We start from the raw sequence: 24,561 nt of genomic DNA, 5'->3' as shown, positions 1-24,561 counted from the left end.
GCCCCGGGATCCCATATGGGCGCCGGTTCTAATCCCGGAAGCTCCACTTCCCATCCAGCTCCCTGCTTGTGACCTGGGAAAGCAGTCGAGGACGGTCCAAGGCTTTGGGACCCTGCACCCGCGTGGGAGACCCAGAAGAGGTTCCAGGTTCCCGGCTTCAGATCGGCGCACCGGCCCATTGCAGCTCACTTGGGGAATGTAACATCGGATGGAAGATCTTCCTCTCTGTCTCTCCTCTCTGTATATCTGACTTTGTAATAAAATAAATAAATCTTTAAAAAAAAAAAAGGTATTGGTTTAACCCACCGCACCACAACACCATCCCTTATTTATTTATATTTGAAAGGCATATTTACAAAGAGAAGCAGAGAGTGCAAAGCCTGGAGCCAGGAGCTTCCTCCAGGTCTCCCACGAGGGTACAGAGGCTCAAGGACTTGAGCCATCCTATCCCGCTTTCCCAGGCTATCAGCAGGTAACTGGATCACAGTTGAAGCAGTAAGAACATGAACTGGTGCTCATATGAGATGCCAGCACTGCAGGCAGAGGACTACCTTGCTCTGTCACCACACTGGCCCTACTATCTCGTTATTATATTCTTTGCATTTTACCTCATTTGTGTGCTACCTTACAGTAGTAGCCAATAAAAATACTGGCATGCCATGTATATAATTACATATGTGGAATAGCCACATGAAAAAAACAAAAGATGATGCTAAATTAAGTTTTAGAAATATGTTTTATTTAACCCAGTATATCCAAAATATATTAACTATAATGTTTAATGAATATTAAAAACAACTGAGATCTTATAGTCCATTTTCATATTAAGTCTTTTTTTTTTTTAAGATTTATTTATTTTATTACAAAGTCAGATATACAGAGAGGAGAGACTGAGAGGAAGATCTTCCATCCGATGATTCACTCCCCAAGTGAGCCGCAACGGCCGGTGCTGTGCCGATCCGAAGCCGGGAACCTGGAACCTCTTCCAGGTCTCCCACACGGGTGCAGGGTCCCAATGCCTTGGGCCGTCCTCAACTGCTTTCCCAGGCCACAAGCAGGGAGCTGGATGGGAGGGAAGTGGAGCTTCTGGGATTAGAACCGGCGCCCATATGGGATCCCGGGGCGTTCAAGGCGAGGACTTTAGCCGCTAGGCCACGCCACCGGGCCCTTCATATTAAGTCTTTGAACTCCAGTGTATGATGTTTATGGTATATATTAAGACACTAACCATGTGTCCCATGCTTGTAGCCACCTGTGTTGACTGCACGTGGGGTGGTGTAGCTGGTCCCTTGGCTCACTCTTGTTCACCCTCTCTCTCCCCGTCTGTATCTACTCTTTTTCCCCTCTCTCCTTCTTGTTCTTCTCTATGTTTCTCCCTCTTTACTCAAATACCATACATGCCTTCTCTTTGTCTATGTACAAGTGTACATATACATATAAATGCATAGTTATACATGCATGTATTAAGACACACATATATATCATACTTACATAATGATTTCTCTGTATGTGCATTCACATAATTTTATTTCTGGAACATTTGAGGGTAAGCTACATAGTTGAGGACCCTATATTTCTGAATGCTTTGATGCATGTTTGCTATGGAGAGGACATAGGGCACTTATCCACTTACAGAAACCTAACACTAATCCAGTATTCTAATAATTTATTATTGTTTTCTGTTGTATCCTAATCTATTAATCATGTTCCAATTTTGTCAATTCATCTCATCTGCTTTATTACACTTTTTCTCCTTGAGTACAGGATCTTATCTGGGTCAGTGGTGGTATCTCTGTAGCTTTCCTTCTTTTTAAAAGATTTATTGTTATTTTTGGAAAGGTAATTTACAGAGAGGAAAGGCAGAAAGATCTTCCATCTGCTTGTTTACTCCCCAGATGGCCACAACAGGCAGGGCTGGGCCAGTCCAAAGCCAGGAGCTTAACCTGTGTCTCCCATGTAGATAGCAGGGGCCCAAATGCTTTGGTTGTCTACCACTGCTCTCCCAGGCATATTAGCAAGAAGCTGAATCAGAAGTAGGGCAGCTGGACCCGGCGACATGGCCTAGCGGCTAAAGTCCTCGCCTTGAAAGCCCCGGGATCCCATATGGGCACCAGTTCTAGTCCCGGCAGCTCCACTTCCCATCCAACTCCCTGCTTGTGGCCTAGGAAAGCAGTCAAGGACAGCCCAATGCTTTGAGATCCTGCACCCGTGTGGGAGACCTGGAGAAAGTTCCTGGCTCCTGGCACAGCACCAGCTGTTGCGGCCTACTTGGGGAGTGAATCATCGGACAGAAGATCTTCCTCTCTCTCTTCCTCTCTATATATCTGACTTTGTAATAAAAATAAATAAATCTTTTTTAAAAAAAGAAGTAGGGCAGCTAGGACTCAAATTGTTCTTCTGTTGTGGGATGCTAGTGTCAGACAGTGTCTTAACTTGCTATGCTGCAATGCTGGTCTCTTAAGTAGATTATCTCTTTAGACTTGTGTAGTGTAAAACAAGAATTTTGACTTGCTTTACTATTTAATGCACTGCATTCACTATACTGAGTTAATATTGATTGGATCAGGTACCTTATCATGCATATGGCTTATCTTATAATTTTGTGAGTAATTACCCAAACATCTCTTCCTGGTTCTCTGTCAATTATGTGTATGATCCAAAGGGCGCTTAAATGTTAAATGTGTGCCAGTTCTTAAAAATGGCACTGTTGGGGCTGCTGTTTTAATAGTAAGTATGATGCCAGCATCCCCATGTGTGTCAGTTCAAGTCCTGGCTGCCCTCTTCTGATCCAGCTGCCTGCTATGTGTGCTTGGGAAAAGCAATGGAGAATGACCCAAGTGTTTGGGTTCCTGCTACCCACATGGAAATCTGAAATAAGTTACTGGCTCGGCCCTGGCCATTATCTATGGAGTGAACCAATGGAATGGAAGCTCTCTCTGTCTCTCTCTCGGTGGCCCTCACTTTCAAATCAATAAAACTTTAATTAAAAAGTGTCACTGTTAATGAATTTGCTAGTTAAGAGGGATTCACATTCAACGAATTGAAATGGTAAAAGAGGAGGGCTATAATTCATTTAAAGACAATAAACAGGGTTCTGGCGTGGTGGCCTTACAGCCAAAGTCCTCGCCTTGTACTCGCCGGGATCTCATATGGGAACTGGTTTGTGTCGCAGAGGACCTTCTTCTCATCCAACTCCCTGCTTGTGGCCTGGGAAAACAGTCAAGGATGGCCCAAAGCCTTGGGACCCTGTACCTGCATCGGAGACCCAGAGGAAGCTCCTGGCTCCTGGCTTCAGATCAGCTGAGCTCCGGCCATTGTGGTTACTTGAGGAGCGAATCATCAGACAGAGAATCTTCCTCTCTGTCTCTCCTCCTCTCTATATATCTGACTTTCCAATAAAAAATAAAGTAAACCTTACGAAAAAAAATAAAGACAGTAAACAGAGGTTATGGTATAGTAGGTTAAGCCACTGCTTGGGATCCACTTGTGTATCCAATCCAGATTCCCACCAATGTGCCTGGGAGGCAGTAAATGATGGCCTGAGAACTGGGGTTTCTGCTACTAAGGTGGGAAACCTGGGTGGAGTAGTTTTGTCTGCTGGATTTTGCCTGGCTAAGTCCTGTTTTTTGCAGGTGTTTGGGATACTAGCATATTTCTCATTTCAAATGAGATTGAGACTTAATTTTTTGTCTCCTTCTGTAAAATTTTATTTGAAAGAGAGAGAGAGAGAGAGGGAGAGGTCTTCTATCTGCTTGTTCACTTCTCATATGTTTGTGAACAACGGACTGGTCCGGGTTGAATCCAGATTATCCCCTAACGCAACCCTGGCATTCTGCACAGGTGGCAGGGATCCAAGTAACTTGAGCCATTGACTGCTGTTTTCCTGGGTGTGCATTGACAGGAAGATGGAACAGGGAACATAGCCAGATTTCAAACCCAGGTACTCTCACAGAGGGTGTAGACATATTAAGTACAGTCTTAACCACTGTACTGCCCCCTAAAGCTTTGTTTGTATGTATATATGAATAATATTTATTTTAAAGTCAATAGAGAGAGGGAGAGATAGATATCTTCCATTAGCTGATTCGGTCTCCATAACGGCCAGAGTGGGCCAGACCCCAAGCTTCATCCTAGTCTCCTGTGGAAGGCAAAGGCCCAAAAGCTTGGGCCATCTTACGCTGCTTTTCCCAGGCATTAGCAGCAGGCTGGATCACAAGTGAAGCAGCTGGGACATGCCACAGTGCCAGCCTGAAGCTTACTCTTTAAGGGCTGAATTGACCATGTATAATCTCATAACCTCCCCCCTTTTCCCCCCTTCTTTCTCTTTGAACTCCTTTTTCTTTCAAGTTTGGCTTTATGCTGAATCTTTCATTTTTCTGCTTTCTGTTCTAGCCCCTCCCAGAGCATTGGACCCTCTCCACACATTTCTTTCATAGCCACCCTTCATATCCAAATTAAAGTGACTTTGAACTCTACCTTTAGAAGCTGTCTGAACAGTGTGTCTGCCTGGCAGTGCGTACTTGATCTGTGCTATGGACACACAAAGACGGGATTCTTTATAGGTAGCCACAGGAACCAGATCACCTGCTGTTTCCATGACTGCCTAAGATAAATAATAATTAAGTCAAATGGCACATTCTTTCTTATTATTAAAGGGAATTCTTCAAGTTTTGCAAATTATTTATCTGATTATCTATTTGATGTTATAAAAGTTTATCCTTGAATACTGAAGAAGTTTTACACAGAGAAAAATGAGAGAAGAATCTATTGTCTTACCATATGTCGAATCATATGTACACATTATTATGCATTTTGAAAAGTTTACATTGATTTAAGAAAATACAAAGGTTGGGCCTGGCGGCGTAGCCTAGAGGCTAAAGTCCTCGCCTTGAACGCCCCGGGATCCCATGTGGGCACCGGTTCTAATCCCGGAAGCTCCACTTCCCGTCCAGCTCCCTGCTTGTGGCCTGGGAAAGCAGTTGAGGACAGCCCAATGCTTTGGGACCCTGCACCCGCGTGGGAGACCTGGAAGAGGTTCCAGGTTCCCGGCTTCAGATTGGCGCAGCACCGGCCCGTTGCGGCTCACTTGGGGAGTGAAACATCGGATGGAAGATCTTCCTCTCTGTCTCTCCTCCTTTCTGTATATCCGGCTTTCCAATAATAATAAAATCTTAAAAAAAAAAAAAAGAAAATACAAAGGTTATAAGATTATATATATATAAGCATTTAGGGAGTGAACCAGTGAATGGAAAATCCCTCTCATAAGCAATTGTCCAAAAAAATTTTTTTCTTAAGAACTATAAGGTATAGATTCATATCAATGTGATTGGGCAAGTAGGAGTGTTCTTTTTCTATTTTTTTCCACAACTTTAAAAATTACAGTCAGTTGCTTGTGTAACTAAATAACTTTATTTTATTTTATTTTATTTTAAAGATTTATTTATTTTTTATTACAAAGTCAGATATACATAGAGGAGAGACAGAGGGGAAGATCTTCTGTCCGATGATTCACTCCCCACGTGAGCCGCAACAGCCGGTGCTGCGCCGATCTGAAGCCGGGAACCAGGAACTTCTTCCAGGTCTCCCACACGGGTGCAGGGTCCCAAAGCTTTGGGCCGTCCTTGACTGCTTTCCCAGGCCACAAGCAGGGAGCTGGATGGGAAGTGGAGCTGCCGGGATTAGAACCGGCGCCCATATGGGATCCCGGGGCGTTCAAGGCGAGGCCTTCAGCCGCTAGGCCACGCCACCGGGCCCCATAAATAACTTTATTTTAAAAGCAGCTTTTTCATAATATACTTTACACAATTTATCCTGCTTGACCTAATGTTCTGTTTGTTGTGTTTTCCACTCAGAGAGGACCAGGTAAACTTCCGGGGATTCATGAGAACGTTGGCTCACTTCCGACCCATTGAGGATAATGAAAAGAGCAAAGATGTGAATGGACCAGAGCCACTCAACAGCCGGAGCAACAAACTGCACTGTAAGGAGTCCAAGTCTTCTGGCTTCAAGTATCTGCTAGTATATCACTTCTAACCAGCCTTTTAATTAGTTATGTGTCAAGTTGATGTTTAGAAATAGACCTTGGTGACTAAGAGCTCAGACTGTAGAGCTGAACCAGTTGATTTTTTTTCTTGAAGAGTTGTTTATTTATTTGCAAAGCAGAGTTATAGAGAGGAAAGGAAGAAAAGAGGGAAGGAAGAAGAGAGAAAGCTTCCATCTACTGGTTTACTCCCTAAATGGCCACGATGGCCATGGCTGGTCCAGGCCAAAGCTAGGAGCTTCATCTGGGTGTCCCAAATGGATAGTAGTGGCTCACTGCTTTTCCTTCGACATTAGTATGGAGGTGGGTTGGAAGCTGGACAGCTGGGACATGAACTGGTTGTTTACATGGGATGCCATTGTCACAGATAACTAAATTGCTATGTCACAACCCTGGCCCCTGAACTAGGTGAATTTGAATTCCAGCTCTACCGTTTTTTGGCTTTGTGATACTTTTTTTCTTGAAGAGACCAGGGACCTGGAATCTTCTGCTTCCCAGAATATGCAATTGTAGAAAATTGGAATGGTGCACACTGCAATGTAGATATCCCGAGTGTCCCATACACCCATTCCAGTCCTTTAACTTTGAGAAAATTTCTTAAGATCTCTGGGCTTCGGCTTCATCTTGTGTAAGATTGAGGGATTTCACATTAGGTTTTTGTGAAGATTGAGTTTACTCTGTGTTGTGTGCTTCCAGGAGTGCTGGCACATACTAAGTAGTTAGTAAATATCACCTGCTGTTATGATTATACTCCAGTGAACACCAGCCGTGCATTAAGGTGGCATGGTAAATGCTAACGTGACCCAGGCCCCACTCCTGGGTGTAATGACGATCCTTACTCCATCTGAAACTTGATAGACAACAGATATGATGTAACTGAGAACAGGTGGCTGGATTAGTTCATCATGTGTCTCTGTTTCCCTTGCTTCTGGCCTTCTGTCCTTGGATGCTTGTTAGATTCCCCTTCTGCCTGTGTTGATTGATGTGATATTATCCAGTCTTATATAATACTTTTCCAGGAGATCAAAATTGAATTTTTCTTCTTTTTCAGCACAGGTTGAAGTTGAAATAATGTAAATTGAGTGAGCCCCAGATTTTCCTACTAGGGTGCACAGTAGTAGAAAGGTCTGTGAAGACACACCCATCAAGTTCCTACTTGATGATTTTTGAAAAGATTTAATAATATTTAATAATGACAAATTATACATCATAATGCCACATTTACATACATTTGAAACATGATGCATGACACTTAAACGTTTTTATAGTGGCCTTTGGCTATCTCCCCCTGATCTTTCTGGCTACAGCAGCAGTTTTTTTTTTGTTGTTGTTGTTGTTGTTGTTTGTTTGTTTGTTTTAATTTTGAATTTTATAGTACAATTTCCTAGGGTCTGGGATTTTCCTAACAGCAGTAGTTTTTTACTGCTGTGTTGATATGGTCAGATGAGGATTTTGAAAAGCACTGAAAAGTTTTTTGTTATATAAGACAAGGAGTTTTGAACCAGTACAAAAATATTGTTCAACCTTACCACAAGGTCATGTACCCTTTTTAAAAAGATGTAATTAATTAATTTATTTGTTTGCTTACTTACTTATGTTTATTGAAAAGTCAGATGTACAGAGAGGAGGAGAGACAGAGAGGAAGATCTTCTGATTCACTCCGCAAGTGACCACAATGGCCTGAGGTGGGCCAGTCTGGAGCTAGGAGCCTCCTCCAGGTCTCCCACATGGGTGCAGGGTCCCAAGGCTTTGGGCCATCCTCGACTGCTTTCCCAGGCCACAAGCAGGGAGCTGGATGGGAATTTGGGCTACTGGGATTACAACTGGCACCTATATGAGATCCCATCATGCTCAAGGTGAGGACTTTAACTGCTAGGCTATGTGCTGGGCCTACATTGTATAGTTTTATCAAGAGTTAGAAACAGTTTTAGGACAGCTGACACTCCTGACTTTTGGTAAGGTCTACACAACCAGTGGCATGCTTACTCAAAATTAGCATGAGAAAGCTATGGAATTGAAATAGAAGTTTACTCAATAAACTGTGAAAACAACTCTGATATAGTACTAAATGTGCTTCCTGTTTACACATTGAGTTGTAGAATGTAGCAGTGGGCCAGAGAACTCTTAGTTCTGAAGCAGTGGTGAGTTCTGAAGCAGTGATGAGCACAAATGATAAATTAAATATATGCAACATCTATAAATGTGATTTTAATACATTCCATTTCTGTTGTTAGAATCACAGGTACTGCCATTACTACCATGCTTGCAGCTGACTCAGCCAGGGGTTGGCTTGTTGTCAGGTACTCTGGTTTTGTGTGTTGATTTGATCTGCCATCCCTGGGGTTTACATTAGAACATCGTGGGTGTATGATGGCTCTCGGTGGCTGTAGGGCTGCGCACTTCTTGTTCAAACTTCGCAGTGAGATGAGGACAGAGAGAAGTGAGACTGCAGTTGAGAAACACTTCCCGCAGGTATGGAGCAGAAGTCCTTTTTCACTTCTAAGTAGGAGAGAGCTGAGTGCTGAGGGAACTCAGCCTATCAGATTGCCCTTCTGAACATGTCGGGTGGGGCTGTTACAGAGAAGGCTTGGGATGTCACAGAAACGGCAAATTTAGGGTGAAATGGAAGAAAAGCAAAGCGTGGTGGAAATTTGCATGTTCTTTTTTGTTATTTTAGTCCTAGTTCCTAGACTGACTTTTGCCAGTAGCTGAAAATTACTGAGAATGCTGGTGTATTCTCTGTATAAGGATCACATTGATGTCATTTGACCAGTGAAACTGAGTCAACCGAGAGCTCAGGGGAAGGCTGCAGGAGCAGGAGGCCTCGATGTCTCTTTGATGCTTCTGTTGGAGTTCCTACAAGGCACAGAGGCAGCAGGAGGCAGGCAGAGCGCAATGGAGATTCTTCCACCTGGTGACATATTGTCCACTCTTGCCTTACAGAAGAGGATTCAACTGCTTAAAACTGTGGGCTAAAGGAGAAGTTGAATCAAAGTCCACATCCACCGTTTCATATCCGCTCTCCTCAGGAATTATGAGAGCACATATTATCCCAGTTCTTTCCTGTGGCACAGTGAGAGAATTTCAAATGCAGTTCCTGAGGCCAAACTGTACCTGTGTAGGCACAGTACATGTAGTACTTTAGCGCTTCTTTTGTCTCCTGGAAATGGCATCTAATCACTCTCTATTTGGATTAGTGCGATGATAATAATGCCAGTGGGAAAGGCACAACCTGCTTCAGAATGCTCCAGGATATGATGAGCCAGCGGGCTACAGATGTCCCTTTTCATGGTCTAATAGTCCTCTTAGATGACTTAGGTTTTATAAAATATGGGGTTATGGAAAGTAAGTTGGCTACATGAGACTATTGTGACTCTTGATGAAGTGGAATTTGAGAGAATAGCGGGAAGAAAAAAGGAGCAACAGCATTCATAGTTGCCAAAAGGTGGGAACAACTCAGTGTATGCAGACATTTGGATAAACATACTGGAGTAACTGCATTCAACACAATGTTATCCTGCTTTGGAAAAAAATAAAATAAAACAAATTGGGGGGGCCCGGCGGCGTGGCCTAGCGGCTAAAGTCCTCGCCTTGAAAGCCCCGGGATCCCATATGGGTGCCAGTTCTAATCCCGGAAGCTCCACTTCCCATCCAGCTCCCTGCTTGTGGCCTGGGAAAGCAGCCGAGGATGGCCCAAAGCTTTGGGACCCTGCACCCGCGTGGGAGACCCGGAAGAGGTTCCAGGTTCCCGGCTTCAGATCGGCGCGCACCGGCCCGTTGCGGCTCACTTGGGGAGTGAAACAACCGATGGAAGATCTTCCTCTCTCTCTTCCTCTCTGTATATCCGGCTTTCCAATAATAATAATAAAAATCTTTAAAAAAAAAAAAAAGCGAATTGGGGACTGGTGTTGTGGTGTAGCATGTAAAGCCACTGCCTATAACACCAGCATCCCATATGAGCTCTAGTTCACATCCCAGTTGCTCCACTTCCCTGCTGGTGATCTGGAAAAAGCAATGGAAGATGACCTTAGTGCTTGGGCCCCTGTACCCTCATAGGAAACAGACAAAGACTCTGGCTCCTGACCGCAGCCTAGCTCAGCCCTGCTATTGTGGCCACTTGAGGAGTCAACCAGTTGATGGAAAGTTCTGTCTCCATTTTTCTCTCTTTTCATCCTTTCCTCTCTCTATAACACCACTTTTTTTTTTCTAAGATTCATCTGGTTCACTCCTCAAATGGCCACAGCAGCCCAGAACTGAGCTGAGCTGATCTGAAGTCAGGAGCCCAGAGCCTCCTCTGGATCTCCCAAGTGGGTATAGGGTCCCAAGGCTTTAGGGCCATCCTTGACTGCCTTCCCAGGTCATAAGCCAGTAACTGGATCCAACATGAAGCAGCCAGGACTCAAACTGTCACTCTTATGAGATGCTAGCAATGTAGTGGATTAGCCTATTATGCCAGCATGCCAGCCCCTAACTCTGGCTTTCAAGTAAATAAATGTCTTCAAAACAAATGTCACGAAATTCTGGGGCTTGCATTGTGTGCAATGGAATATTCCACTGCCTAAAGTACTGGCATCCTGTGTTGAAACATTGGATTGATGCCTGGCTTCTCCACTTCTGATTCAGCTCCTTGCTCCTGTGCCTGGCAAAGTAGCAGAATATAGTGTAAGCCCCTATGGAAGCTCAGATGGAGTTCTTAGGCCCTGGCCCAGCTCTGGCCGTTGTGCCATTTGGGGAGTGAACTGGCAGGTGGAGGACCTCTTTCTTTTTCAGCGTGCCTTCATATTAGTAAAAATAAATTCTTTTTAATTTTTTTTTAAAAGAAATTGTTACCTGTGGTCATGAAAAAACAGTGAAAACATGTCGAGTGAAATGAGGCAGACAAAAACAAAAACAAAAAAACAAAAATAAAAGAAATGAGGTAGACAAAGGACACACGGAGCAGCTGGAAGGAGGATGAAGGTCTATAGGAGCTGCTGGGGGCTGGGTTGGAGGTGATGATGGGGAGCTGGTGTATAATGGGAACAATCTGCCGTGGGAAAGGTGAAGAGATTTGGGGGATGGATGGAGGTGATGGTTGTGTGTAAGTGCTTAACGCCACAGAACTGTACCCTGAAAAGGGTGGAAGTGTTCACTTTTGTGTGTATTTTACCACAGTAAAAAACAAGGAGGGGGGCAGCAGCAGTGGTGATTGAAAGGTTAACATTTGAACTGATTCTTTTGGTTCTATAAAAAGCAATTATTTTAGTACCTAGGGTACATCAGTCACCATTTTAGCCTTGGGGCAGTGATGAGTAAATCGCATGAGGTCTTGCCTTCAAAGAGCTCATGATCTAGAAGGACAGATAGACTGTGCAGAAGGCAAATGGATAATTAAGATTTAGGACAGGGCCTGGTACAATGACGATTGGCTCAGTTGACTCCCCCTGCAAGTACTGGGATTCCATATACATGCTGGTTCATGTCCTGGCTGCTCCACTTCCCATCCAACTCCCTGATTGTGGCCTGGGAAAGCAGACGAGGATGGCCCAAAGCCTTGGGACCCTGCACATCTGTGTGGGAGACCCAGATGAAGCTCCTGGCTCCTAGCTTCCGATCAGCTCAGCTCTGCTTGTTATTATGACCACTTAGGGAGTGAACCAATGGATGGAAGAGCCCTCTCTCTGTCTCTCCTTCTCCCTGTAAATCCGTCTTTCCCCCGCCAAAAGAAGTTAAAAAAAAAAAGATTTAGGACAGTGGCATGTTCTGTGAAGAAAGAAAGTGCAGGGAAATGAAAAAGTGACAAGGAAGACAGAGTGATCAGTGGAAGCCTGTGGAAGGACCTGAAATTGAGCTAAGAAAGGACCAGCCTTGCACAGAGCAAAAGTACTCTCAAGGTAGAGAGGGAATGACTATAAAGGCCTCTGGATAGAAACAAGGGCCAGTCTGATGTGTTTAGAGAACAAAGAAGCCCAGTGTGGCCCAAGCATTATCAAGAAAGTAGTGAATGATATGAAAGTGGGGCAAAGGTAATGTTAGGTGATGTACTGATTCAGCTCTGACTGTGTGCCTCATGACATTCAAACTGCCTTTTGTGTGCTAGCTCATCCAATACCAATAGCCCTATGTTTGATTCTGTTCTCATTTTATGGATAAAGCAACTTTCTAGAGGTAGAACACAGAGGGGCTGAGTACTGTACTCATGTTCACAAGTTCGTAAATTTCAAAGCTGGAATGGAGCAGAGCCAGAGCCTGTTGTCTTTCTTTTTGTTGTTGTTGTTTATTTTGTTGTTTTGTAATTTTATTTTATTTTATTTTATTTAAAGATTTATTCATTTTGTTACAGTCAGATATACAGAGAGGAGAGACAGAGAGGAAGGTCTTCCGTCCGATGTTTCACTCCCCCAAGTGAGCCGCAACGGCCGGTGCTGTGCCAATCCGAAGCCGGGAACCAGGAACCTCTTCCAGGTCTCCCACACGGGTGTAGGGTCCCAAGTCCTTGGGCCGTCCTCGATTGCCTTCCCAGGCCACAAGCAGGGAGCTGGATGGGAAGTGGAGCTGCCAGGATCAGAACCGGCACCCATATGGGATCCCGGAGCGTTCAAGGCGAAGACTTTAGCCTCTAGGCCACACCGCCGGGCCCGTAATTTTATTTTATTTTTAATGATATTTATGTAGTTGAGAAGGATGCATGCCCATGTGGAGCGTTGATTGGGGAGGGAGAAGGATTGAGCAATAGGGGAAAGTGGATGAGACAATTATTTCCGATTTTATTTTTCTTCTTCCTGTATCTGGGGAAAGGTGGGAGGGAAGGAGAGAGGGCCACACCCAGCATCCTAACCACATCAGTACCCAGGGATGGGGAATGGCCACTCAGTGTTATCCCAGGGTCCCCAAGTGTGGAGCATGCTCCAAGAGTACTAGTACTTAAGTGGTTTCAGTAGTTCTGAGATGCTCAGCAAATCCTTCCAAGGTCAATTGGCTGACATAGACCACTGTCCTGGATACTCACTGTCAAAGCTTGACCAGGAGAACCTGGTTCTCTGGAGGGGGGTGGTGTGCTGGCCTGGAGCCCTGCCAACTCACCCAGAACCTCAGTACATGCAAGAATCTCTTGAAGGGTCCCCTGGCACACAGGCTAGTCCTGAATTTTATTCTGCACCTGTCTGGGACCCAAGCAATTACATGAGTCCCCAGGCCCATGCTTCTGAGCTGGCCCCATCATGGGGCCCCATCATGTGCACAGGTCCCCAGTCACGGTCCACCAGCACACCATGCCAGCCTGGGGCCCTGGAGCCCCCCTCCCCCTGCACTCCTGCCCACCTGGAACTGAAGGACGTATGTGAATCCTCAGGCCCACTCTGCTGGTTCTGGCCTGTGGCACAAGCTCCACAGCCCCTGAAAGGCAAGCCACCTGGCCGAGCAGCAAAAGCAACAGAGCCTGTGGTCTTAACCCCTATGCAGTGTTAAGAGGGGTCTGAGCAGGAGGCACCCAGTGGGAGTCATCAGTGTCAGAGGACTGTGAAATCATGCAACAGAATGAGGGTCCAGAACATAAGATCAAATGGTTGAGGGGAAAGAACAGAGCAAGAGAGGGAAGAGGGAAAACCTTAGCAAAATAAAGAAAAGGATGGAGGGATTGGTGAACTTGCTCCGGCAACCTCAGTCATTTCTGCGTTTGGCTGTTTATTGTCTTGGGAAAAATGTTCCTGCTGATTGACAGTTAATGAACTGGCATCCAAATCAGTCAAGAAATAGCTAGTATTACTTGGGGGAAGGGAGAGGGATGAATTGATAAAGATAAACTTTTTTTTAAATTTTTTTATTACAAAGTCAGATATACAGAGAGAGGAGGAGAGACAGAGAGAAAGATCTTCCATCCAATGATTCACTCCCCTAGTGAGCAGCAATGGGCCGATGCGCGCCTATCCAATGCCGGGAACCAGGAACCTCTTCTGGGTCTCCCACGTGGGTGCAGGGTCCCAATGCATTGGGCCATCCTCGACTGCTTTCCCAGTCCACAAGCAGGGAGCTGGATGGGAAGTGGAGCTTCTGGGATTAGAACCGGCGCCCATATGGGATCCTTGCGCGTTCAAGGCAAGGACTTTAGCCGTTAGGCCACGCCACCGGGCCCGATAAAGATAAACTTTTAGGGACATAAAACTATACTGTTTGCTACCTGACGTGCATTTGCTATGACCCAAAGAAGTTTGTAAAACAGAATGAATCTTCATATAAACCATGGACTTGGGGACTCCAGCTAATGATAATGTACCAGTACTCTTTCACTACCTGTAATAAATGTACTACACTAATGCAAGGATTTAATGATGGGGAAAGCTAGAGGTGGGGGAGGGGAACTCAGTTGTCTGCTCAGTTTTTCTTTAAAAAGAAATAACTGGGGCCCAGTGCGATAGCGTAGTGGTTAAAGTCCTCACCTTGCACGTGCCGGAATCCCATATGGGTGCCAGTTCTAATCCCAGCAGCTCCACTTTCCATCCAGCTCCCTGCTTGTGGCCTGGGAAAGCAGTCAAGGATGGCCCAAAGCCATGGGAACCTGCACCTGCGTGGGAGACCTAGAAGAGCTCCTGGCTTCAGATTGGCACAGCTCCGGCCATTGCAGTTGCTTGAGGGATGAATCAGCAGATGAAAGATCTTCCTCTGTCTCTCCTCCTCTCTGTATTTCTAAGTTTACAATAAAAATAAATAAATATATTTTTTTAAATCTTAGGAAAAAAAATAACCATTCCCACTGCAAGCTTTCTTCTAAAAAGTAATGTGGGATGGCCTCTCTGTTTACTCTCCCCTCCCACCCTACCAGGGACTCAGGAATTCACAGTCCTCACTTGTGCAAAATACTTTTTCAGTTATTTGATGAAGAAATCAGAGCTGGTTGAGCATTTGGTCTAGCCACTAAGACACCAGTTAGGATACCAGTGTCCCATACTGTAATACCTGAGTTTCGAAGTTGGAGTTTGGGTCTCCACTCTAGCTCCTGCTGCCTACCTGGGAAGCCTGGATTAAGTTCCCAGCCCTGCTGTTGTAGCTATTTGGGGAATGAATTAGCAGATGAGAGCTATCCCTCTAATGCTCTGTCTCTCTTCCTCTCAAATAAATAAATAAAATCAGAAATGTAATATAGTAGCTGTACAACACACAAGAAAATCAGAAACAAATTATTAGTTATATAGCTGGTTTCTATCCTGAAATCACTCTAAAGATTTCGTAGTGTTATTACGTTCTGTATTATAAGGGTTAATTGTAAAGGTGACTGTACTCCTGAAAGTCTGGAATCTCCAAAGAGACACCTACCTCCTGTTACGAGCAAAACTCCTGTTTCCTGGAAGACCAGGTAGCAGGCGGGAGATAAGGATAACCTTGGAGTTTTTAGATTTACAGGAAAGACAGCTACCTTCGAGGCATGCTGTTTTATTACTGTCTGGGTTGAAATGATATGATCAGGATCCCCAAGACTGTAAATTCCTGTCACATGCTTTCTGTTTTGTGTCACTGTTAGCCCCTAATCATGTACTTGCTCACTGTCATGTAGCTTTTGATTCTTTTACTATAAAACCCCCACAATTATTTCGTTCGGGGCGCTTCTTGCTTACGGCAAGAGGTTGCCCCTTGGACCACACACTAAAATCATCTCACTCGCCTTGTAGTCTGGCTTGGATTCATTGAACCCCAGCACTGTGACATTCTGGAAAAATGATGGTATGTGCAGAAGTGTGCATGTGTATGTGGTTTGAAGAGTATATGGAATCACGTATTCTTGGGAACGATTAAGATTCTGTCTCCTTTTTCTTAGAATCCAAGCCTTCCCAACATAAATTCTCAAGTTTGGCAAGGATAGTTTCTCAGCTAGCAAAATTAAAGAGAACAGAAAAATATTAGAAAAATCTTTCCCAGCCTTCCTTTGGGGTGCTGATATATCTTAAAAAGAGGAAGTCAGATTTCTCCAATTTTTGTCTAATTTTTCTGAACTTTTTGTTTCAGCTTTAGTAGATGTACCTTTTGATTTGGAGAGGAGGATGAATGCTGAGACTTGCATCTATTCACTCATATTTTCATGCCATTGTACTTGAGTAATAGCTCTGCCTAAAATGCCCATCTCTTGTCAGGTTTCATTGTCTTTCAAGGCCTTGTTCTAATGTCCCTACCCCTCAGTATTGTCTCCAGCTCTATCAAAAAGTTGTATCTACCTATGCCTTGTCCCCTCAACATGTTGGCTGTGTTATAGCACATAGAGTGTTTTAAAGACAGTAGTGTGTAGTATGTGTTGCAGTCCTATACCGATAGTGACTTCCTAAGGACTGGGTATAAATGTGTGGTTCTTAGCAATTCTAGGTTGCTGGGTGTAGGTCTTTTACTCTTTGCAACACCCTATTGAAAACCAAAAAGCTGGACCCTGCACAATGCTTCAATGGCTAAATCTTCAGCCTTGCAAACACCAGGATACCATAGGGGTACCAGTTCATGGTTCATGTCCCCAGCTGCACTTTCCATCCAGCTCCCTGTTTGTGGCCTGGGGAAACAGTGGAGGATGGTCCAACTCTGCACCAATGTGGGAAACACAGAAGAAGATCCTGGCTCTGGATTGCCTCAGCTCCAACCACTGTGGCTACTTGGGAAGTGAACCAGTGGGTGGAAAATTGTTCCCTCTGTCTCTTCTTCTCTCCATAAATCTGATCTGCCTTTCCAATAAAAATAAATCTCAAAAAAAAAGCAGCTTAGCAATGTACTGAAGTGACTCATATATCTTGAAAGCACACTGAAGTCAGGATAGCTAGCTCTTCCATGTGGCCATTTCTCAGGGTGCCTATAAAATCACCTAGTGTTATTGTTGACTCGCTGGCCCTTCCGCATTTTTGAATTCCCTCTCACATGAACACAAAATCCAGGATCTCATATATCCCTGCTTCTAGAAGGCTTATCTGGGTTTTTTAAAAAGATTTATTTATTTTATTACAAAGTCAGATATACAGAGAGGAGGAGAGACAGAGAAAGGAAGATCTTCTGTCTGATAATTCACTCCCCAAGTGAGCACAACGGCCAGTGCTGCGCCCCGATCCGGAGCCGGAAACCAGGAGCTCTTCCAGGTCTCCTACGCAGGTGCAGGGTCCCAAAGCTTTGGGCCGTCCTCAACTGCTTTCCCAGGCTACAAGCAGGGAGCTGGATGGGAAGTGGAGCTGCTGGGATTAAAATCGGCGCCCATATGGGATCCTCAGGGTGAGGACTTTAGCCGCTAGACCACACCGCCGGGCCCTAGAAGACTTATCTGTTAAAAAGAGAAACATGAAAAAGAAAAAAAACATGATATGAGTGTGGTGTGTTTGTTTGAAACTGAGGTTTGTTGCATGCAGGACTCCCAAATGAAATGGAATTACTTGCAGTTCCCAAGACAGTACTGTGCAGAGTCAGCTGTCAGTGCCCCTGTGGCCCCTGCGTGGGTTTCCTCCAAGTGGCCATGGTAGAACAGATGTTCTATGTGGGGTTAGCTAACTTACAGAAGCTCTTCAGGGTTGTTCTAACATTCTATGATGTGAAAAGGGACATTTGTAGTTTTATGAGGTGTTCCTATTTGTTGGAAAAGAGAACATAGTTTATCAAATTTAAGATGCCATCAGTTTTCATTTTTCCAAATGTTATAATAATATTAAGTCATGACAGTTGTTTTTGGAAAATCTGTTTGTCGTCAGTTTTCTAAGTATCCTTTATACCTTTAGTTCCTCGCTGGCGGGGGAGGAAATCAATGCACAATTTCCACTAATGTGTTCTTTTTCCCTTACCAGTTGCTTTCCGATTATATGATTTGGATAAAGATGACAAGATATCCCGTGATGAGCTCTTACAGGTACGTAGGAGAACCCCTCGGATAACTTCAGGCCCTACCCTCTTATTTTTGTGGATCGGAATTGTCTGGGGTGGTTTTTTGTTTTTTTTTTTTTGGTCCCATGGGCATTTATTATTTACCACTTACTGTGTGCAGCGTCCTGTTCTAACGAGAAAGAGCAGATGACTCAGGGAAGCTTGAAATGGCTGACTGAGGCTTCTCAGATGGGCATTACCAGTATTTCAATTAAGTTCACCCAGGAGAATTAACCTAGCAGTTAAAATACCCACAGCTGTATTAAAGTGATTGAGATCAATACCCAGCTTCACTTCTGACCCTAAATTTCTGCTAATGGAGATTCTGGAGGCAGCAGTGATAGCTCATGAGGTTAAGTTCCTGCTGTTTCCATAGGAATCTGAATTGGTTTCCTGGCTCCTGGTTTTGGCACCAGATAGGGGCTTTTGTGGGCATTTGTGGTATGAGCCAGTGATGGGCACTTGCACTCTCTGCCTCTCAGATAAATGTAATTTTTAAAAAAGATTTATTTTGGGCCCGGCGGCGTGGCCTAGCGGCTAAAGTCCTCGCCTTGAAAGCCCCGGGATCCCATATGGGCGCCGGTTCTAATCCCGGCAGCTCCACTTCCCATCCAACTCCCTGCTTGTGGCCTGGGAAAGCAGTCGAGGACGGCCCAATGCATTGGGACCCTGCACCCGCGTGGGAGACCCGGAAGACGTTCCAGGTTCCCAGCTTCGGATTGGCGCGCATCGGCCCGTTGCGGCTCACTTGGGGAGTGAATCATCGGATGGAAGATCTTCCTCTCTGTCTCTCCTCTGTGTATATCTGGCTGTAATAAAATGAATAAATATTTTTAAAAAAATAAATAAATAAAAATAAAAAAGATTTATTTTTATTGGAAAGGCAGATCCTACAGAGAGGAGGAAAGACAGAAAGAAAGATCCTCCATCCACTGGTTCACTCCCCAGTAACTACAACAGCTGAAGCTGAGCTGATCCAAAGCCAGGAATCTCCTGTTGGTCCACCTTGAGGGTACAGGGTTCCAAGACCTTGGGCCATCCTCCATTGCTCTCCTAGGCCACAAACAGGGAAATGGACGGAAAACAGAGCAGCTGGGACGTGAATCAGCACCCACATTTGGCAGTTGCAAGGCAAGGATTTAGCCACTAGGCTATTATGCTGGGCCCAGTAAATACAACTTTTAGGCAGATTTTTATGCTAACCACATGTCATTTAGATAACTAAAATATATGACATGAATTAAATCACATAGTTATTTATTGGCAAAGCAGTTTGTTGACAGCCAAATAGGTTTTGATGATGATATATATAGATGCTGCCATTTTTTTTAACTCCTGAAGTCATTTAAATCTTAAACATTTCATTTGTTTTTAGTTTATTTGAAAGACAGAGATATGGAGAACACACACACAAACACAGCAAGAAAGAGGTATTTTCTATCCTCTGATTCACTTCCCCAAAGGGCCTACAGTGCTGGGGTTGGATCAAGCTGAACCCAAGATCTGGGAACTTTGGATTTCCCATGTAAATGGTAGGGACCTAAGTCCTTGTGCTGTCACTTGCTGCCTTCCAGGGTGTGCATTAGCAAGAATCTGGAATTAGGAGCAGAGTTGGTATTGATCCTGCTCTGATATGGGTGTAGACTTCCCAAGTGACACCTCAGCCACTGCACCAGATGTCTACCCTGGTGCTATTGTTCAGTGTGAACTTGGGCTTGAAGTGACATTCAGGGGAGGGCTCATGCTGGTGTCCTCCCAGCTCACTGCCTCCTGCTGCTTCCATGACCACTTCCCTGTCATCGCAGGGACTGGTATTAACATTACCCCATTCCTCCCTTCTCCTCAACGCTCCACTCCTGTGTGTTTGAAAGAGGAGAAAATTGATCCTTTTAAATATATTATGATTCTGGAGGACCCCAGGAAGCTAACACATTTAGAAATTTTCTTAGAAAATTTCTCAATTTCTAGATATACCTAAAAAGCAAGGTGTTTTCCACTCCCTCTTGCAAAAATCCAAACTCATTCAGCCTCTTCTTGAAAAGTATTTTTAAGTTGAGGACTGTTCAGTTCTGATAAAGACCAGTCCTTTATATTTTTCCAGTTCTGGCCTGGACCAGAGTCAGATAGTCTGTGGGTTGGAATAAATGTCCTTGCTTAGGGCTGGGAAATCTGTCTTCTCCAAAAGAATTGGTTCTAACAAAAGTTGGCACAAGTGGGCTTCTGGATTCTAATAAGAAAAGAGAGGCAGTTGCTTTAAAGTTGGTGTGTTTTCATCCTCTGGCCTGGATCTGGCTGCCAGAAAGATCTTTCTGGAGTAAAAGAGATTGATTAGTTGTCTATTTTTAGGAGCCATGGGGGAGGAGAAGACCATATGGCAAGAGTGCCAGTCAATACACTGGAATATTCCTGGGGCCAGAAATGACTTTAGGACAGATGTGCTGATGCACTGCTGAGGTGTTAGAGGACAAGTTTCCTCCCAGCAAAAAGAATATGTGAACACTTTGCCAAAATGAGAGAGAACAGTTTATCTTTGTAGATACTGCAGTTTCTCAAACATTATATAATTCAGTGGGTATTAAAAAGTTGGTCTTGAATTTCTGGTAAGGAAAGACTAAGTGATACTGTTTTTATTAATATGATTTTTTAATAGAAAAAAAAACATCTAGGCCTGGCGCGATAGCATAGTGGTTAAAGTCCTCGCCTTGAATGCACTGGGATCCACTATGGGCGCCGGTTCTAATCCTGGTGGCTCTGCTTCCCATCCAGCTCCCTGCTTGTAGCCTGGGAAAGCAGTCGAGGATGGCCCAAAGCTTTGGGACCCTGCACCCACATAGGAGACCAGGAAGAGCTCCTGGCTGCTGGCTTTGGATTGGCTCAGCTCCAGTCATTGAGGCCACTTGGGGAGTGAACCATCGGACGGAAGGCCTTCCTCTCTCTCCTCCTCTCTCTATATCTGTTTTCCAATAAAAAAATAAAATAAATGTTTTTTAAAAAATTATAAAAAAAGAGAAAAAACATCTGATTGGATTCATCATTCATTTATGATTTGAAAGAATCTAGGGCCAGCACGGTGGCTAAACAACTGATTCTCCACCTTCAAGTGCCAGAATCCCATATGGGTGCTGGTTTGTGTCCTGGCTGTTCTACTTCTGTTCCAGCTCCCTGCTTGTGGCCTGGAATGGCAATGAAGGATGGCCCAAGTGGTTGGGCTCCTGCACCCATGTGGGAGGCTTGGAGGAGTCCCCTGACTCCTGGCTCTGGATCAGATTGGCTCAGCTCCAGCTATTTTGACTATTTGGGGAATGACCCAGTGTATGGAAGATCTTTCTGTCTGTCTCTCCCTCTCTCTGTGAATCTGCTTTTCCCATAAAAATAAAATAAATCTTAAAAGGAAAAAAAAAAGGGAAAGCAGAATTGGAAGGATATCTCTTAAATCAGTAAAGAGTTTATACAAAAACCTTCAACAAATATTGAAAATATAATAAAGGTCCCATTTGTTAATCAGATTTCAGCAAGAACAAAGTATCAGCATGGCCTGGTGGTTAGAGAGCCTTGGCCTGGTCATGGAGGCCTGCATAGATGGCTCATGTAGTGCCTGCTTGGACCTGGTTCAGGCCACTTCTAGGCCTTCATGTCCTCCTTCACAGACTGAACAAGATGATGTTTGAGACATCACCACTCATTGCAGTCCCTCCACACATACAAAACATTCATGCATCATACCGGTCTATAATTCATGTTACCACTCATCCCAGCACCCTACACACATACAAAATGCACATGCATCGAACAAGTCTGTAATTCTGAACATGAAAACCCTGAGAAGGTAATTGGACTGAGGTAAGCAGAAGCCTGTGTTGGAGGATAAATTTGTCTGGTTGACCTCACCCAGAGAAGATGGCAGATAACATAGCCCAACTCATTTTTACTGGCGTAACCCGTTTTCATGAGTCCTTCTACCATGTACATTTGTTTCTAAAGTATACTACCTTTAAGTTTAACAAGTGTATTTTGGAAAAAAGTAATGAGTTCTGGGTTTGGGCCTTGGGGTTGGGGGCAAGTGCAGCTCCCTGCATTGTGGCGGCTGTAGGGGGTGCCCCTGCCGGGTCGGACCCAGTGCTGGGGACTCACGCCAAAGACACTGCTGGAAGGCAGTGAATGAGTCCTCGGCCTTGGGTGGCCAATGCACCAAGTGGTGCCAGGCTTTGCCTGCTGGCCGTCCTGCGGCAAACTCTGGGGTTTTTAAGGTGAGTAGTTGCTGCCTGGGTACACCCATGACTAAGGCCAGTTTTAGTGTAGGTGAGAAGTGAATTCTGTGTAATTCCCAGTGACAGGGCCATGAAAGTTTCAGGCATGAAAGATTTTTACATTTTTTTTAAAAAGAATTTTAAAATTAACTTAGAAGAGTTATAGAGAAGGTCATTCTCAGATGGCCACAATGGATGGAGTTGAGCCGATCCAAAGCCGAGAGCCAGGAGCTTATTCCAGCACTTCCATGTGGGTGCAGGGACCCAAGCGCTTGAGCCATCCTCCGCTGTTTTCCAAGGCCATAAGAGGAAGCTGGGTGGGCCCGGTGGCATGGCCTAGCAGCTAAAGTCCTCGCCTTAAACGCGCCGGGATCTCATGTGGGCGCCGGTTCTTTTTTTTTTAAAGATTTCTTTTATTTTTTATTGGAAAGTCAGAAATACAGAGAGGAGGAGAGACAGAGAGGAAGATCTTCCATCCAATGATTCACTCCCCAAGTGAGCACAACGGCCAGTGCTGTGCCAATCTGAAGCCAGGATCCAGGAACTTCTTCCGGGTCTCCCACGTGGTTGCAGGGTCCCAAGGCTTTGGGCCGTCCTCAACTGCTTTCCCAGGCCACAAGCAGAGAGCTGGATGGGAAGTGGGGCTGCTGGGATTAGAACTGGTGCCCATATGGGATCCCAGTGCGTTCAAGGCAAGGACTTTAGCTGCTAGGCCACGCCGCTGGGCTCCTGGCTTCAGAATCGGCACAGCACCGGCCGTTGTGCTCACTTGGGGAGTGAATCATCGGATGGAAGATCTTCCTTTCTCTGTCTCTCCTCCTCTCTGTATATCTGACTTTGTAATAAAAAATAAATTAAAAAAAAAAAGAGGAAGCTGGGTGGCAGGGTATTTGCCGATGGTGATGTGATACTATGCCACCATTCTAGCCCTGGTAGCAGTTTTTGATGTGTTTTCACATCTGAGTTGTTTGTAAAATGCTAATGATTATAGAGAGTTCCTTGAAGACAGTTCAGCTTTGAAAAAAGAAAAAGAGGGCCCGGCGGCATGGCCTAGTGGCTAAAGTCCTCGCCTTGAACGCCCCGGGATCCCATATGGGCACCGGTTCTAATCCCGGAAGCTCCACTTCCCATCCAGCTCCCTGCTTGTGGACTGGGAAAGCAGTCGAGGACGGCCCAAAGCTTTGGGACCCTGCACCCGCATGGGAGACCCGGAGGAGGTTCCTGGTTCCCGGCTTTGGATTGGCGTGCACCGGCCGTTGCGGCTCACTTGGGGAATGAATCATCGGACGGAAGATCTTCCTCTTTGTCTCTCCTCCTCTCTGTATATCTGACTTTGTAATAAAATAAATAAATCTTAAAAAAAAGAAAAAAGTAGGGTTCGGTTTTTTTTGGTTTCTCATGTCCTAGGCACATTAGATTTGATGTAGTTTTTATTTCTTTTCATTTCATTTGTGTGAGAGAAGAAAGACCTTTCTTCTGCTAGTTCATTCACTTAAATGCCTGGAACAGTTGGAGCTTACCCTGCCTAAAGCCAGGAACTTGGAGCTCAATCCAGGTCTCCCATCTTGGTGATGGGAACTCATCTGCTGCCATCCCAGGGTATGCTTTAGCAGGAAGCTGGATCAGCAAAGCCAGGAATTGAACCTGGCACTCTAAAATGCCATGTGTGTGTCTCACGCAACATCTTAACCACTGTGCCAAACACCCAGCCCTGGATTTGTAATTTAGCACTTGAAGGATTTTTCTGCTTCTTGGTTTATTTTCTTAGAAACAGCTGCCTTACTGTACCACCTCAAAGATTGCTGCAATTGGGTAGAATTCCAAAACATCCCACCAAAATACAAAGCAGTTGTTTGCCTCATGCAACAAGAAGCATAAGTGTAGATTATTCAGGCTGGTACTGTACCTGTGATGTCCAGGAAACAGGCTGCTTGTGATCTGGCTTGCAGAGGACATGACTCACCTCATGGCCCCGGGATGACTGCTATGCTACCACATGTGTATTTGCATCTAGGCAGAAGAAGTAAGGAGAAGAACAAAATGCAAAGTACTCCATGCCTTAGTACGTCTTTCCCCTCCTATTCGTTGGCCTTGCCAGAGTTCTGTTCACATCTTTGTCTGGAAAGGCCTAGAAGAGAAGATAAGGTTCCAGCTTTCCAGCTATTATGTTTCAGAGTATCCAAAGGAGCATGGATGGGTGGCTTTAATCTTCCCGATCCCCATGACTCCTCTGATTTCCAGCTGTTGGTCTTGCAGGTTCTACGCATGATGGTTGGAGTGAATATCTCAGATGAGCAGCTGGGCAGCATCGCCGACAGAACCATCCAGGAGGCTGATCAGGATGGAGACAGTGCCATATCTTTCACAGAATTTGTTAAGGTAAGTTAGTTCACCTCTTGGTTTGGGAATAATTAGATTTTCCTGCAC

At 44.8% G+C, this 24,561-nt stretch overlaps 1 protein-coding gene across 1 annotated transcript in view; it reads left to right on the top strand.

The window, feature by feature from the left end:
* CHP1 (calcineurin like EF-hand protein 1) overlaps positions 1–24,561 on the top strand; it is a 53,651-nt gene that overhangs the window by 26,977 nt on the left and 2,113 nt on the right. Inside the window, exons 4-6 of the mRNA XM_004578163.3 lie at positions 5,853–5,980; positions 17,812–17,873; positions 24,391–24,513. Of these exons, the coding sequence (XP_004578220.1) occupies positions 5,853–5,980; positions 17,812–17,873; positions 24,391–24,513 (313 nt within the window). The remainder of the gene's footprint in view (positions 1–5,852; positions 5,981–17,811; positions 17,874–24,390; positions 24,514–24,561) is intronic.

The sequence above is a fragment of the Ochotona princeps genome, chromosome 6 (genome assembly GCF_030435755.1).
Source record: "Ochotona princeps isolate mOchPri1 chromosome 6, mOchPri1.hap1, whole genome shotgun sequence".
Lineage (NCBI taxonomy): Eukaryota > Metazoa > Chordata > Mammalia > Lagomorpha > Ochotonidae > Ochotona > Ochotona princeps.
Note: the sequence above shows the minus strand (reverse complement) of the source record. Positions and strands in the feature narration are given on the sequence as shown.